Raw genomic sequence first — 16,768 nt, 5'->3', positions numbered from 1 at the left:
AGACACTTTTAGAACTTTAGAAACTATAACATATAATGTATGTCCTGCTTTAAAAATTATTCCTGTTCAGCTCTTTTAAGTATACAGCTATGTATTCTACTTTGCAATTTCTGTTACAATCACTGTATTTTTTAAAGAAATTGGTTTCTTACTTTCTCCTCAAGGGATAGTCATTTATTTTTTTTAATAATAAACTTTATTGAATATACAACTAAATTAAACGAACAAACACATACACAACAAAGAAATAAATAGAGAAAACAATTTTAAAAAACCAAATAAAAGGCAATTTCATTATCGACAGTTTGTGGTTCCAAGGGATAGTCATTTATAAATGTCACCCAAGACAAAAACATTGTCTGTCAGAGCTTTTCAACTTGATAAATGTTGACAAAGAATGATCCAGTGATGATGTATAAAGTATTAGATGTATATAAACTTTATAGGCAACTAAAATGGCCTGAAATTTCAATTGTATGGTAAAATCAATCATGTATATTTGTTTATCTAAAAGTTAAACATATTTAATATTTATAGTTTAGTATATTTATTTATTCGAAAGTTAAATCATGTTGCTTTCAATGGGTTCTATATGAATGCAAGGAGCATCTTGTATTTCCATCAGCCAAATTAAAGGCCAGGTACAATTCACTTTATCGATGAAAATTTGAAAATCAACATTGGTTATTTAGTGTATAGTTTTATACCTGCTAACTAATTAGTATATAAAGCTGTATTCAGTGGCACTTACTCCCCAAGAATTCAGCCTCAATTTAAAAGATGTTGTTTTAGAGTTATCACTTAAACATACCCTTGGGTATGTCTCAATGTTAGAGGAAAACTAAATCTACACACAGTAGCTTACTTACGTCTGGGGCTCCTTCTCATTTTGTTGTTTTTGCTGTGGCTGAAGAACGTTATTTACCAGCTCAGTGAACCCACTAAAGGGAAACCACCTGTTCAAATAAGCAAATAATGTGACTGAATAACCAAATGAAATCATAGTATAATTTTTTTTTCTATAATCATCATCATCATCATCATCATGTAAATGCAGGAAAGCTACAGCCAATGAAAATGTTCACTGCAATTAAGTCAGCCACAATTAGGATTTAGGGGAGAATAGTTTTAAACCAGAATCATCCGCAAGCAGGTAGCAAGAAACCACATCCAACTGAAATGTGGATGAAATAACACACTGAAAGCAGCTTTTACAAGCCAATCCGAAAGCAGATAACTAACTGCAGCCTATCTGGTATTCGTTTAAAACCATCAAAGGTGCAGAAAGCAGAAAATGGCAAAGATAGAGAAGTAAAGCCCACTGCACTTGTGTTTTTGTTTTTTTACTTACTGTGTCACTGGTTGTTTTTGTTCTTCTTTACCCCTAAAAAAATAAGTGCACAACTGAGTGCAGTGTATATAGGACATAAACCCTTTTCTATATCTGTCATATCTGAGTGGCATCAGAAAAATATTTTTATTTAACTACACCTTGCATCCAAATCAGTTTTCCATTAAACAAAAATATAAATGCACTATCATAAAACATAAAATGAACAATGTCTCCAGGAAATAATAATAACCCTAACACTGGAATCTTACGACATATAATTAGCCATACAATCTCCAATTTAAATTTGTAGTTTGAGTGACTAAAAGCATATAAAAAGCAATTCACTATATACAGTAGTAAACTAAATAAAACAATAAACTTCAAAAATACTGTTGTTGATATTGGCAGCTGAATTTCAGCTCATGGATTAATCACTATGCTCAAAATTAGTTCATACTTATCAACTATTGTATTTGTGATAAAACAATTATTTGTTTAGAGCCTACCCCACAAGATTCAGTTTTAAATCCGTAAGATTCAGATGCTCCAATCCTTCCATAAGGCTTTGAAGATCTGGCTTTTCTCTGAGCATGGAAGCAGAATGCTGGATGAACCTATCTGTAACAACTAGAATACTAAATGATTGTAGATTGGCCTCAGTTTATAGCGTGTTCTCCTCTATGCTATCTTTACCTGTTTCGTTTTGGTTTTCATTGTATATTAGCTGCCAGAATCACAATTGGTAAGTTGGAAAGCCATACAAAGCAAATAAGTGAATAGTTCAATGAGGCTCTCATTAAAATAGCAAAAGCCAAAACAAGTTTCAAAATATGACAAACTGCCAGGCGATAGGTTTATGAATTTCACGGGTTCTGACTATGTCTGAGATTTTTCTAGCAGTTATGCTCTTGATTATACCTTGACCTCTGGGATTTGAAATCTCCTTGTTATCTATGCATCAGTTGGACATGTTGTTTGTTTCCTCTTTGTACAAGTGGTTGGAAATAACTTTTGTCTCCTGTTTGACTGCTACTAAACATGCCTCTTCTTGGCAATTCCTTGGCTAATTGGATGGATCTCCTGCTTTACAGATATATTATGGTAAATGCTCTTCAGGGTTCATTTGCTTCAAGATTTCACCTCACTGCATGTTATCAAAGAATGAATTGTTGCACATGGTTCCTCTGCATAACTTGGGTTTCCCCTTGGTGTATCCTTTACTCTTCTCATTGCATTTAACCATTATGTGCTCCATTACTCAGCTATGAGCATTTCTTATTACACAGGCTCTGTAGCCAAAAGGATGGCTTTAATGCCCTATGTTATGATTCATGGCATTTCATTATTCATATAGTCTTTTCCTTGGCTTCCGTTAGTAGCCAACTTTGTAGATAGCCAAGTACCATAACTGCCTCTCCCTAGAACTTGTTGGATAGATTACCATCTTTCAGAAATACTTCTTTTCATATTCTGTCAGACAATCATTCTTTCTGGCAATCCATTTTGCTCTAGAATATAGGTTACATAATCTGGTGTTTCATGTTCTATTACTTCCAGTGTCTCCGTGTTCATATATTCTACTCCACTGTCATTTCAGAAGATAATTAACTGGCATTAGACTATATTGCTTACCATCATTGTGTATTCTTTGAGTATTCTTTGACTCTCATTTTGCATGTTTTTGCATTTTATGGCTATGTATTTCTGTATTGTGTGGTAATCAGTGAAGATGATAAAAAATCAGTTGCCTGAAAATCACTTTTCTTACCATTCCATATAGTCACTATGAATTACATCCAAGGGGTGACTTGATCAACTGCTGATGATGTTGGGCAGTGACATGTGAGTTGTACTTGTCATTCATGTACCATAATGATATAGTCCTATGTCTGTTCCATTGACATAGTCCTATGTCTGTTCCATTGTTTTGACTTGCAAATTACTTTATGGCTTTAGAGATCCCAATTCTGAGTCATCTGTGCCACAGGCAAATGCAGTTCTAGTGAAGAGGGTGAGTTACCACTCTGCCTTCACCTCTAAGGGCTACATATAGGATAACTTGCAACTGCCCCAACAATAATGTTCACTTCATTAGAAACTGTACATGTTTCCATTGCAGTGTGCAATCTTGGTCGAGCATTTCATAGAAAGTAGACATCCATCTATTACTTATACATACAGACATCTTTTGTTGGCATCTTGCATTTCACATTGGTGGTGAAACATTTTACAACTCCATTTCCAATTCCTTGCACTGTTAGGCCCTTCTCATATGCTAGGTAAACTTTTTCATCTCATTCTATTAAAAGTTCTTTGTTGGTATATGTTTATTGGCTCCAGAATGTATCCTCCATCGGAATCCATTGTTTTCTTCGACTGCTTTATAGCATTCACTCTGTGATTCCAATTGCTTCACTTGCTGTAGTATTTCCTGCTACTTTCTCTTTGGTGGCTCCCATCTTATTTTGTTCAGTCTTCCAAATAAGGTAGTTTTTCTTTAGGCATACTGCTTTTTGGCAGCAAAATAATATAGGGAGCTCTCTCCCTTCTTCTCTCTGTCTCCCAACCATAAATACAGTTTACTTGCCTTCATTCTTCCTCTGTAGTGATAGATAGATAGATAGATAGATAGATAGATAGATAGATAGATAGATAGATAGACAGATTCCTTCTGTCATATTCTAGCATAAGCTCACAATCTAGTCTTCCCCTTTAGGCTGTGTATAAAGAGCTATTTGTTTGTGTGCACCTTCAAATCAGACAAGTGTCCACATTTTTCTTGGGAACATTTTTGGAAGTAGTTTGCCATTGCCTTTTTCTTAGGGCTGAAAGGGACTGACTAGTGGCTAGCCCAAAGTCACCTAGCTGGCTTTATAACTAAGAACTCGTAGTTTCCCAGTTTCTGTGTGATGCCTCAACCAGTATACCAAACTGGCTGTCATAAAGAACTATAGGCTTTGAATTAAAAGGACAGCAGCAAAGCCCCTACATGATCATCTCTCATTTCGTCTCCTCTTTCTAAACTTTTATTAAAATTTATTATAATATAAAATACAATGAAAATAAGGATTAGACAAGGGGAAAAGAGGGGTGCAGGATAATAAGAATATAAGGGGGGAGGGAAGCATTGACGTCCAACTCTTTCCACTACAGTAAAATATGAACTATAGTTACAGTCTCCATTCTCTATTACATTTACTAACTACCAGCCAATTCTATAACTAAACAATTATCCTACCTTCAAACTAAAGTCTAAAGGGTTTTTTTTTTCCTTCTATTTTGAGCAAAAAGTTCAGAAGCAATTCCCAAATGGAAACCAAACTGGATAAAAGTTTGTCTTAGTTTAAAACAGTTAACAATGCCATCTCAACCAAATCCATTTTTTCTGTCCATTTTTCTACTGTAAAAGATAATATATCTTTCTATTTACATTTATTAGATTATGCATTGTCACCATCTATGATAGCAAAAAGTCCACATATTCTTTCAAATTCTTTGTCCAACAACCCTAAAGAAAAAAAAACTTCTATGTTCTATGTTTTAAAATCTTATATTCATTTTAAAGTCCAAGCTTTAAAAATGCTTTTAAAATTGCCATCCTTACAGATACAATTCCTTCTAATACATTGTTTTATTTTAAAAAATCTTTCTAGTTACATAAATCATTATAAATTTCCCATTGGTCAAACATTTCACACAGTATTAAACATATTCAGTTTCCAAATTCAGTTTCAGCAATATTTTGCAAATCATAACAGTAACTTATTCATCATACTTTCAAACCCACTTGTTATTAGTACAAAATAATAAGTTTTCTTATCCAAATATAATATTTCTTTTAACATATGTTAAATCAGTAAGGGTCCTGTCTTTCTGACTCCAATTTTCCTATTAAGTTTGTCATCCCCTTCAATAAAATCTTTATCTTCAAAATAGCTCCTGAACAGGTACTCACTGTGTTTTCTCTCAGAATGTTCTCAGATACTTCTTTTAGACCAGTTATTCTCTTATAATGCAATGACTTACTTACAGTTCTTCTTTTAATTCCACTAGAACAATTTTGTTTAAGTCACCCTCATAATGAGCACTCTTACTGTCAATTCTTATATTGTAAGAAATCATCTTTATCATTTCCTTTGCCCTTCATTTGTGAAGCGATCTCAGTGATTTGATAAATTTCTGCACTTGTTGCATCCCTGGGTCATTGATCTTTCTTCCGAATGCTTGAATTGTTTGAATTATTTTGTCTGAGCATTCCTGCAAGACGCTTCTCATGAGGTCTAGCCACCTTAACAGCCTTCTATGATAGTGTTTCAGTTTGTTTTCCGTCTTGTTTGTCTCAGGATTTTATAGAACAGGAACAAAAGCCTCAGTGTTTTGTAGTTTTTGGCTCCCTCTTATGGTCAAAGAATAAATCTTTTAAAAATATATTTGTAGATCAGCAGTTGTGTCTTGGCCAATCAGATTCAGTTATAATTGGAAGATTTTTACCCCCCCCCCCCCATAAGAATTTAAAGTCACAAGTTATAACGTCCAATATCAAATGAACTTAACAGATTTTTGTTGTTGTTGTTGTTTTTAAAAAAGCAAAATTAAGCCACCACATTTTAAATCCGTATGTTTCTCAGAAAAAGTTAAGGAAAGGAAATTTTCTATGTTTCCTGATTTTGGCTCACTGCCTGTCATCCTCTTCCTTGTCATTTAGTAATAAAAATGTCTCTAAAGCAGCACTGTTCTTCAAAAAGGAATACGAGACTGTGACCAAAAAAAAAAAAAAAAACTTCTTTTAAATCAGCAAAAATGATAAAGTTGCGGGGTGCAACCTGAGTTGGTCACTGGGACCAGAGGTTTATTCTTCCAAGTTTTTGGATTTGTGGTGGAGCCCTTCTCTCTTCATAATGTGTTCTTCTCACCACACACTCTGGAGTTCCCTGAGGATGGGCTCCAATCTGAGTCCAAAAGCTTGGAAGAATAAACCTTTGTCAGAAATGGTGTAGGGTCTCCTGCTTGGGCAGGGGGTTGGACTAGATCAGGGGTCACCAACCATTTGAACCTCAGGGACCACCAAACTCATAATTTTAAATCCTGCGGACCAGAAACCATGGGAAAATAAAAAATAAAAAAATCCAGAAAAATTTCCCATCCCGTTTTCCTACTGATCAATCATTCTTTATTTGGGATCGCAGGATACCAGCTCTGTTCTCAGGGTGGGGGAAAGAGAGAGACTTTTGGCTTCATGCAAGGAAAACAGCAGAAGTCTTCCTTTCTCTCCCCCAAACTCCACTAGAAATGAGTTTTTGTGAGACTTGTTGCGCCAGTGCAGCCTCTTGGAGTAGGATGCCTTGCAGGGTCCCAAAGACTCATTTCTGGCAGAGTTTGGGTGAGAGAAAGAAAGACTTTTGCTGTTTTCCTTGTGTGCAGCCAAAAGCAGAAGGAAGAAGTGGAAAGAAGCAGCCCGGTGGCCATGCCAGGCACATGGGGCGAGTGGGGCAAGCTCCCCCCTCTGCCCTTTCCCTTCACTACCTTGTATTGTTCGCAATGCAAGTGACACAAGCCGTGTGTTCCTGTGGGCCATGTGGGTGGCGCAGCCTTGTGTTCCCGTGCAGCCTGGATTAATAGCTTTGGGGGTGACATTTCTCTGCAGACCACCAAAATTTTCTCACAGACCACCAGTGGTCTCCAGCCCACTGGTTGGCAACCACTGGACTAGATGACCTACAAGGTCCCTTCCCACTCTGATTGTCTGTTATCTCTGATCCTGGTGACTAATTCAGATTGCATCCCACAACATTATCCTGGGACATGTATATTTGTCTTCATCCGTCAACAATAAATGTGTTTAAGAAGTAGAAAGCACTACTTATTATCTGTTTGAAAAAGAAAATTTCCAAAGCAGCTTTTTCCACAATGAACTGGCTAGTCTTGTTGGTGACTCACTAGCCAACACTATAGTACCACTACAGACTCCTCTCACAAAGCACTGCTGTCTGGAGGATCTTGTGGGGTCCTCAATTGGCCACTTTCTACCAGGAGTCATTTCCTATCCTGTACAAATTCAATTTCTACCACTAAATTCATATTTTCCTACATTTCTTAGGAGTTCTGCAATTTCATCCTACACAGCTTTGAGTAGATATAGTTTGCTGTTTAAATTAGTCTGCTCGTGCAATTTCTGCAACTAATCCCTAATTCCTTTAGCAGTATTTGCTCTTATTTAGTTACTTATTTCCACATACAACTTATTATTATAAATCCTCCTTATATGTCTTTCCTGTCCCAAGCTTTGTTTTTTGTGCCAGTCCTTTGTGATGTAATTATTTTCCATAAATCATCCTTAGACTGCAGAATTTCTATTTTAACCTTTGACAGTGGAAGATTCTTAACAGTTTAGCCTTGCCCTTTCCAGGTTATAGTTTTTGCCTGCCATAGGTATGCATATTCATATAGTTTTACATATTGTACGTACACTTTGGAATAGGAGTTAAGATGCTAGCCTATAAACCAGGAGACTGTAAGGCTGCCTTTTTGCGTGAAAGCTGGTTAGTGCGGCAATCTCTTTTTCTCAGCCTTTTTCTCACAGGCTTGTTGTGGAAAAAATAGGAAGTAGGAGTATTAAATATGTTTGCCGCTTTGACTTACATAAAAAGGTGGGACGTAATAATAAAAATATTATGAGTGGTCACACATTCAGTCAGATGTTTAGATTGGATCTAGCATTTATGTCCACCTACCAAGTGTTTTCCAAGGACCTGGGAGAGGCAAGTGCTGTTTAATATCAAGTATTGCTGCAAGATTTAAACCATGCCACATAAAGCTAGTTTTGCAATTGGCTGGTTTTCTCAATGCCAGTGGTGTTCAAGTGGTGCTCCAGTTGTTTTGTATTTGCCCCAAGGCACCTATTACTATTATTACTAACTTTGTTTTCTTTTGTCATGATCGATCTACTTCTATTTGCATGTCTTTATATTTTGATTTTCTCCAATTCTGCTTTGCCCCTGTCGGAGTCTGAATCCGAGGAGGAAGATGAACAGCTGACAGGAGCGGGAGTGTGGCTCCATTGACTGTGGAGAAAACTGGGGAAGGACAAAGTCCAACTGGGCAGAGCAGGGGAGAGATAGAACAAGGGAGAGGGAGTTCAGAGGGAGACCCGGGCCCACCCCCTCTTCATCCTAGGGCATGCAGAGAGGAACAGAGAAGAGAGCAACATGGGTTGCATGGCTTACAGGGGAGGAAAAGGCCCTGATTCCCTTCATTAGGCACACCTGGGAAGAGAGTTTAAAAGAGATGCAAGCTGAGAGCGGTGTTTTCTGGGAACAAAGGTGAGTTTATCTTGGGTTGACTGTGGTTATCTGCATTCCTGGAATCCTCCCAACTGGGTTGATTCACTGACGTTCCTTCGTGTCTGGAATTCCTTCTCTTGCACTGCCAGATTAATTACCTCATCTTGCCTTGAATTGGACTTATAAAGTTTTTGTTAACAATGTTTTGAACTTGAATCTCTACAGCCAAAGGCTGTTCCTGGGAGTTTTTCTCCAGACCAGAAGGTAACCAGGACATTGAGGGCAGAGCGGGAGCTAATAAAGGGACTCCTACTTATTATTTGACTGTATTGCCTTTATGCCATGCCCTGGGTCACCACAAATTCTTTCTCTTCTATTCTGTTGTCCCCTGGCTTTTTTTGCTTTTCTTATCAATAGTGGTTATGTCTGGGGTGTTGTGTGGCAGATGTTAGTCTGTCTGAATTCTAAAGTCCCAGAGAACTTCTTCATTTTTCTTTTCTTTTGCCTGTTTTGTGATCTCATCAGTTCTTGCTCACAGGCAAGTGATATTTTTTTCTGATATTACAATGAACTATTGTTGCTACTTAGTCACATCCTTGTTTGTAGACAGTCTATACCAGTGATGGCGAACCTTCTGGGCCCCAAGTGCCCAAAGTGTGTATGCACATACCCAAAATGCAAGGAGCACCCCCGTGCAAGTGTGCGCCCCTGTGCATGTCCGTGTGACCCCACCCCCCATGCATGCACCCCATCCCCTGAGCATGTGCCCTGCCCCGCACATGCGCTCTGCCCTCGTGAATGCATGGCAGAGACCTGAAGGCCAGCTGGCCAGCGGGAAGTGCACAGGCATGCACGGTGGAGCTGAGCTGGGGCAATGGCGGGTGTGACCACAGAAAGGGCTCTGCATGCCACCTGTGGTCTGTAACTTCAAATGGTTACTAAACAACTGAAGTAATAATAATACTTTAAACATCTGGCTGACTGTGTGACCAATCATAATAGCGTTATTATATTATTATCAAATACAGTAATATCTGCCACACAAAACCCAGCCTTAATTTTTTTTTATGAGAAAGTCTGGATTATTTGGTCTAGTGATTAAGGCTCCAGGCTAGAAAGTAGGAAATCTGGGAGTTCAAGACCTGCCTAGCTATAAAAGTTGGGTGACTTTGGGCCAGTTACTCTCTCTCAACCCATCCCTCCCTAAAAGGTTGTTGTTATGGGGAGCACACGAGGAAGAAGGTGTGTTGCCTATGTTCGTTGCCTTGAGTCATTTGTAAAAATGATAAAGGTGGAAAACAAACAAGCAAATAAATAAATAGTGGATGTTGCAGTACCTGGAGACAGCACAATAGAAAAGAACTGGAGAAAATCACAGACCTACAAGTAGAAGACTGTGGCAAAAGAAAACAAAAAATAGTAATAGGCACATCAGTTGCAATCCCAAAACAAGTGGAGTGTCATTTGAAGGCCATGAGCATTGACAAAATTGCCATCAGTCAGTTGCAAAAGGCAGCTTTACTTGGAACAGCTTACATCCTGCGACAATACTTTCAAAATGTTTTGTCAAAAACATTAAAAACAGATTAGTTCAAAAATTGTTATTTATTTCCCACTTCACACCCTACTGAAACATTCCTAATGTGGTTTACCAAAATAGAACCTTTGCAAGACCTCTTGTTACATTCACCTTAAAAATAAAGCCAGGATTAAAGAGATTCTTTGCCTAAGGTATGTATAAAGTATGTATAAAGTATAAAGATACAGAGAATACCTATGGAGAACTCCCTTGGCACCCACCAGGCTCCTTGGTCTTACTATGTTTTTTTTTAAGTTACATTGATAACTACAAAAATAAATATACACAGCAGGCAAGAGAAATATAACAGTCATTAGTCATTAACACAACTAGGATATGGGTCCCTTCACACTGCAGACCCGAAGCTATATCACAAAACCAGGTCTTTGGGGCCTTCTACAAGGCCAACAGGGTCAGGGGCAAACTAAGTCTAGAGGGAAAATGTTTTAGAGGAGATGTGCCTATGGCAAAAAAAGGCTCATCTTCTGGGCCTACCAACTAGCATTCTGCCCAGAGTATGCCCATCCTGCCAGACTGGATACGATGAATAGAAACAACTAGGGAGACATGGTCTTTTAATTACCTGGTCCCAAACCATAAAGAGGTTTAAAGGTGAAAACAAATTATGTGCATACTTGCACATATACCAAGTAGCCAACACCATTTACTATCCATGTTGCCATGTTCTGTATCAGTTCAAGCTTTTGAATGCCCTTCAACAACATCCCCATGTAGAGCACATTGTTCAAGTCCAGATGGGGGTGTCACGAAGGCATGAGTGATAGCAAGAATGACCTCCTGGTCCATGAAAAGCACAAATGGCATACAAACTGAAGACGTGCAAAGGCCCTTCTATCCAGATCTGCCACCTGCTCTTTGAGCAAGAGCCATGAGTCCAGGATGGCCCCCAGATTGCACGCCAAGTCTTTGTGAACCAGTGCCAACTCATCCAAAACTAAAGATGAAAGATCCTCAGCACCAGAAGTTCCAAAAACCCCAACTATTCAGTCTTGTTTGGGTTGGGCCAAAACCTGTTGCATTCCATTCAGGCCCCTATAGCTTCCAGGTATTGGCAACAGGATGTATATAAGTTCCAAAAACCCCAACTATTCAGTCTTGCTTGGGTTGGGCCAAAACCTGTTGCATTCCATTCAGGCCCCTATAGCTTCCAGGTATTGGCAACAGGATGTATATAAGTTCTGTCAGGTGACCTGAAGTGGAGGTGTGAAGATGACTGCCATCAGCATGGTGATCAGCAGCAGCAGCAGCATAGTAATAACTCACCCAAACCACTTGATGACCTCACCCAGCAACTTCATGTTGATGTTGAACAAGAGGGAAGGGAGAGCCAAGCTCAGTAGCAGTCCATAAAGTAGAGGCCGCAGGCTGGACCTTCCACTCCTGTATCAACACTAATTGGAACTTGACTTAGAGGAAGGGTGAGAACCAGTCCCACATAACGCTGACCACTCCCAACTACTGCAGCTGATCCAGAACGATAGCATATCAATAGTAACTATAGCCACTGAGAGTCCAAGTAGAGAAGGATAGGTGCAGTACACTTATCCTGCTCCCACCAGGAGCACAATCAATGTCATCTTGATCTCATACCCACGCTTGAATCCCAACTGAAAGGGGTTGAAAAATAGGGATTTATGAATAATAGTAGTTCAGTTTACATGGCCATCCACAGAAGGGTACGGGAGAACAGAGGTGTGGAAAAGTGAACTCACCACCCAGAATGAGTAAGCTATTATTTCCCTCCTGGGATCCAGAGCTTTGGTACTACTTGGAAGGAGGGCCAAAACAGCCCAATCATCTGCTTCTTTGGAGCATCTAATTTAGAAAAAATAAATCAAGCATGCGTGTGGTTATGTTAAGAAAGGAGTCAAGCTATGACAACAGCAAAGTTGCGGAGAAAGAGAAACCTTCAAGCCAAAGACTAAGCATCGTAGTCCTTCAGGCAATGAGAGGAAACTCAAATGTTTGGACCCACAAGACCTGCCTGAGGGAGGAGGAAAGAGCCTGATCATCGTCTGAAAACCTAAGCAAACCTGCAAACCAAAGCAAGCCCCCCCCCCCCACCTGCCTGTATCACCCAGATGCAGGCCTCCAGAAACAGTGGACTGTGAGTGTTGGGAAGAGAGAAAAGATGCATTGAAGATGTCATATAGTTTGGGCAATGAAATATCTGCAAGAATACAACTAAGCTCAGAGAGCACCAAGGACCCCTTTAGATAGAAAAACCCATTCATAAGTCTATAAAGGTGAGAAGAGACTGGCTAGAAGAGTTGAAGACCTGGGGGGAAAGGAAAGATCTAAAGACCTAAGTAATTGTTAAGGTAGGAAAACATAGTGATACAAAACATAGAGATAAGAACATAGAGATAGAAATTACAGATTAAATAAAATAACAATAGCACGTAGACTTATATACCACTTCATAAATGCTTCACAGCACTTTCTGAGCAATTGCCAATGCCACCATATTACCCCAACAATCTGGTTCCTCATTTTACTGACCTCAGGAAGATGGAAGGCTGAGACAACTTCACGCTGGTCAGGATCGAATCCCTGGCTGTGGACAGAGCTAGCCTACAATACTGCATTTTAACCCAGCGGTTGCCAACCGTGGGCCGCAAGAAAATTTTGGTGGTCCACAGAGAAATGTCACCCCCAGAGCACTCCCCAAAACAATTAATCCAGGCTGCATGGGAACACAAGGTTGCGCTGCCCACATGGCCCATGGGAACCCTCCCCTCCCACTCACTCCTTACCTGGCAAACTTGCCTACTAAGTTGCTATTTTTCCTTTTTTTTTTCTGACCATCAGCTGTTCTGCTGTGCTGGGAGATTTAGATTAGCTAGAAAGCAGGAAATCATTGCATTTCTTGCTTTCTAGCTAGTCTTTAGACCTTCGGCTCTGCTTTTAAGCGGAATCTTTCTTAGGACTGAAGGTTCTATTATTCAGTGCAGATTCACGGCAAGCAAATTTTATGTGAAAGACTCAGGTAGCCGATGGCAGATAGATAGATCTCTGAATGTTCTGTGAGCAACTCAATCTGTCTGCCTGCTTTGCCTGATTTGGGGTAAAAGTTGCTTTTTTAAAATAAAAAAATCAATATTTACATAAATATTTATAATATTTACATACAAGCCATGCCCAGCCAGTCACATGACCACCAAACCACACCTACAAATTAGGCCTTGCCCACAGAACAGGTTGTTAAGAAATTTGAATCCCACCCCTGCTTTTGTGTGTTTGTGTGTGTGTGTGAGGGGGGGGGAAGAGAGAGAGGTTAGATCAGAGGTTAGATCTCTCTCTCTCTCTCTCTCTCTCTCCCTCCCTCCCTCCCTCCCTCTCTCTCTCTCTCTCTCTCTCTCCCACCAATGTCAGCAAGCCACCGTCAGTCAAAATTCATATTAGTGGTCCCCGGGATTTAAAATTATGAGTTTGGTTGTCCCTGAAATCCAAAAGGTTGGCGACCCCTGTTAACCCACAGTGCCATCATGGTTAAACTTAGAGTAACAGAAGACAATAATATAAGATGGGTAGATAGTAATAAGCAGATATTTAAATAGAAACAAGCATGGGATTAGCCTTAAATTCTGAATGGGAGTTTAATTTGGTACAGTAAAATAGTTTTTGTGGAAAAACAAATGCAGCCTTTGAGTTTCTGTCCTATGCCATAGTAAGAAAAAATACTAATCAAATGATAAAACCTGTATCATGAAGTCATTGTGCAAATACTTCATCTTACATTCTTGCATCAAGAATAAAGCTGTTTGTACTGTACAAATTTCATAAGGACTGAATTTGCATCACGATGTTAGAATTAAGTGTCCCATCATTTTTGTGTTAATGTTGCTTGCTGGCAATTTAGTTACCTTTCACATTTGTATTTACTATTAAAGTTCAACTTGGTAATAGTACATAATCAATAAGTCTCTATGGTAACTTTTAAATGTGAAAGCTGAAAATGTAAACAAACTATTTTATTGTGTGCCTAAATTGTGTTTTTCCAGAGCAGAAATATATTACTTGCCCCATATTTTCTTTTGGTGTGTTTGGTGGAACACTCAGATGTCTACCATGTCTGGGTTGCAAAAATCCAGGTGAACTCTAGGTCAGGGGTCCCCAACCACCGGGCCGCGGACCGGTACCGGGCCGTGGAGCACTCTTTACCGGGCCGCAAAGAAAAAAATTAAAAAAAATGGCGGCTTTCTTCGCCTTCGGTGAATGCTGCTGGGATCGGGATCAAGGACACAAATGAAAGAAGGGAGGGAGGAAGCAACCGAAGCCTGTCCTGCTCTCTGGCTCAGCTCTCTCAGTCGCTCGCTCCTCCACCAGCACAGGAAGAAACTGCTTCAAAGAAGCCGGGGGCTTTTCCTGTCGCCGCAGCTTCCCGGAGCGCCCGCTTTCACCCCCACCCCACCCGCCCGCTGCGCCAGTTCAATCCACAGTGCTCGTTCTGCCTGCCTGCCTGTCTGGTTGTTTGGGAGAAGCTTCGCTGAGAATAATAACTATTCGCCTCTTTTTATCAGCCGAAGCTGCTCCGAAACGAAGAAGGCAGGCAGGCAGGCAGGTAGAACGGAGCACTGTGGATTGAACCGCTGGCGGGCGGGTGGGGTGAAACGGGCGCTTCGGGAAGCTGTGGCGACAGGAAAGCCACCCCACCCCCCACCCCGGCTTCTTTGAAGCAGTTTCTTCCTGGGCTGCTGTAGGAGCGATAGAGTGACTGAGAGAGAACGAGGCAGACACCTGAGGGAGGGAGGAGGGAGACACCTGAGGGATGGGGCTGAGGGAGGCAGGACCAAGGCGCTCCCTGAACTTGGTGAGTTTGCTGGCAGATCGTTTTATTACCCGACTAGGTAACAACATCAGATGTTACCTAGTCAGGTAATGAAACGTCTGCAAGCAAACTACCAAAGTCGGATTCTCTCTCCCCCCCGGTCCTTGAAAAATGTTTCTGCTTGAAACCGGTCCCTGGTACAAAAAAGGTTGGGGACCACTGCTCTAGGTGACAGAAGAAATAGAGAAAGCTCTATTTTTTTGTTGCCATCTAGCGGTTGCCTAAAGTCATGCAGACCAGATATAGTAGACCTAGTCATAGTCAAGTTCTGGTACAAAGAGAATTCCTGAATATTTAATGAAATAATGATTCTAAGTCATATTTACCAAACAAATAATTGTTCTAAAGCAGGAGGCTCAAGGCTCCTGTTACCAGCTAATTAGGGACATTCATTCGTGTTTGTTTGCAGTTGTTATGTTCATTTAAAATGAATAGAAACCTCATTCATGAAAAGACAGCATGAATGTAGGAGTCTCCAAATACAAAAGTGTTATTAATAACTAACCCAAACAACCTGCATGTAAATTAAACAGGAGGGGGGAAGGAGTGGTTTGCTGCCTTGAGTTATTTATAAAGTAATAAAGGCAGGGTAAAAATCTAATAAATAAATAAAATAGATATCTGATGAAATCTTGATTACATATTAATATTTTAAAATATTTTCATAAGATGGTTTTTCAAAGATTTGTATAATTATTGTTTAAATTTAGCATAACTTTATAACCACCCACCTGCCCTGCTCTTTCCTGTGCTTTATTTCCTGGGTTTTTTAGCACAGCTGATTCGCGTGCCAGAGCAGTTTGCCAGGCCCCAGCTATTTCAGTCACCAGGATTGCAGTGGAAAGTAAGTAATTTAGTAGAAAATGGGCTTTTTAAAACATAGAGCACGCGCACAAAGCACGCGCTTACCGAACCGGTTGTTATACTGGTCGAATCGCACCACTGACTTTATATATCAGGGGTCTCCAACCTGTTGTGGTTAGCCGGCAGCAGGTGCAGATGTCTGGGGAGAGTGAGGACTCAGATGAGGGGCCAGGACCATTAGGGAGTTCCCGAGGAGGCTGTGCCAAGTGCACGTGCACGCAGGATTGCTCGCAGGAAAGAGCAGCTACAACAGCACAGGCAACTCGGGAGTAAGGCTGCAAGGAAATGACCCCTCCTTAAGATAAAAGCCAGCTGTGAAATGAACATTCTTTGCAGAAGGCAAAGACGTTTTGAAACTCTCGTGGACATTCCAGTATCCTGAGTTTGTATTTGAAGATTCTTGTATTGCAAATTATTTCTTGTCTGTTATCTTTTGGCAGTCTGGCACAGTTTGGCAAGGCTTGTGCTTATCACAGCAAATTATTTTGCAGAAGCATTAAAAGGTTTCTGTTCCCTTTGGATTGTGTTTGATTTGTTGGAAAAGGGTGTGGGTCAGAACAGAACCGTGGCAACTTTAAGATTTGTGGACTTCAATTTCCAGAATTCTCCAGCCAGCTATGCTTTGCTGGCTGAGGAATTCTTGGAGTTGAATTCCACAAGTCTTAAAGTTGCCAACATTGGAGACCCCTGTTATATATTGTGTGACATGAGGGAATCATCCAGCATGGTGATCGCAGAGGGCACCAACTGCCATCACCCAGTGTCTTGTAACCCTACCCCTGTCTCTACAACTCTACAAATTTGACAAGGTACTAATACCACTTAATCCTTCATGGGGGTGGGGGACTGCTAGTTAGCAG

At 40.1% G+C, this 16,768-nt stretch overlaps 1 protein-coding gene across 1 annotated transcript in view; it reads right to left on the bottom strand.

The window, feature by feature from the left end:
• The window catches only part of RIMS2 (regulating synaptic membrane exocytosis 2), a 286,641-nt gene that overhangs the window by 254,094 nt on the left and 15,779 nt on the right, over positions 1–16,768 (bottom strand). Inside the window, exons 2-3 of the mRNA XM_087962082.1 lie at positions 1,352–1,384; positions 870–956 (exon numbers count right to left, since the gene is read on the bottom strand). Coding sequence (XP_087818208.1) covers positions 870–956; positions 1,352–1,384 — 120 coding nt within the window. The remainder of the gene's footprint in view (positions 1–869; positions 957–1,351; positions 1,385–16,768) is intronic.

Source organism: Notechis scutatus, chromosome 3 (assembly GCF_049901735.1).
Source record: "Notechis scutatus isolate UNSWTSFEM ecotype Mainland chromosome 3, rNotScu1.2, whole genome shotgun sequence".
Taxonomy (NCBI): Eukaryota; Metazoa; Chordata; class Lepidosauria; order Squamata; family Elapidae; genus Notechis; species Notechis scutatus.
Note: the sequence above shows the minus strand (reverse complement) of the source record. Positions and strands in the feature narration are given on the sequence as shown.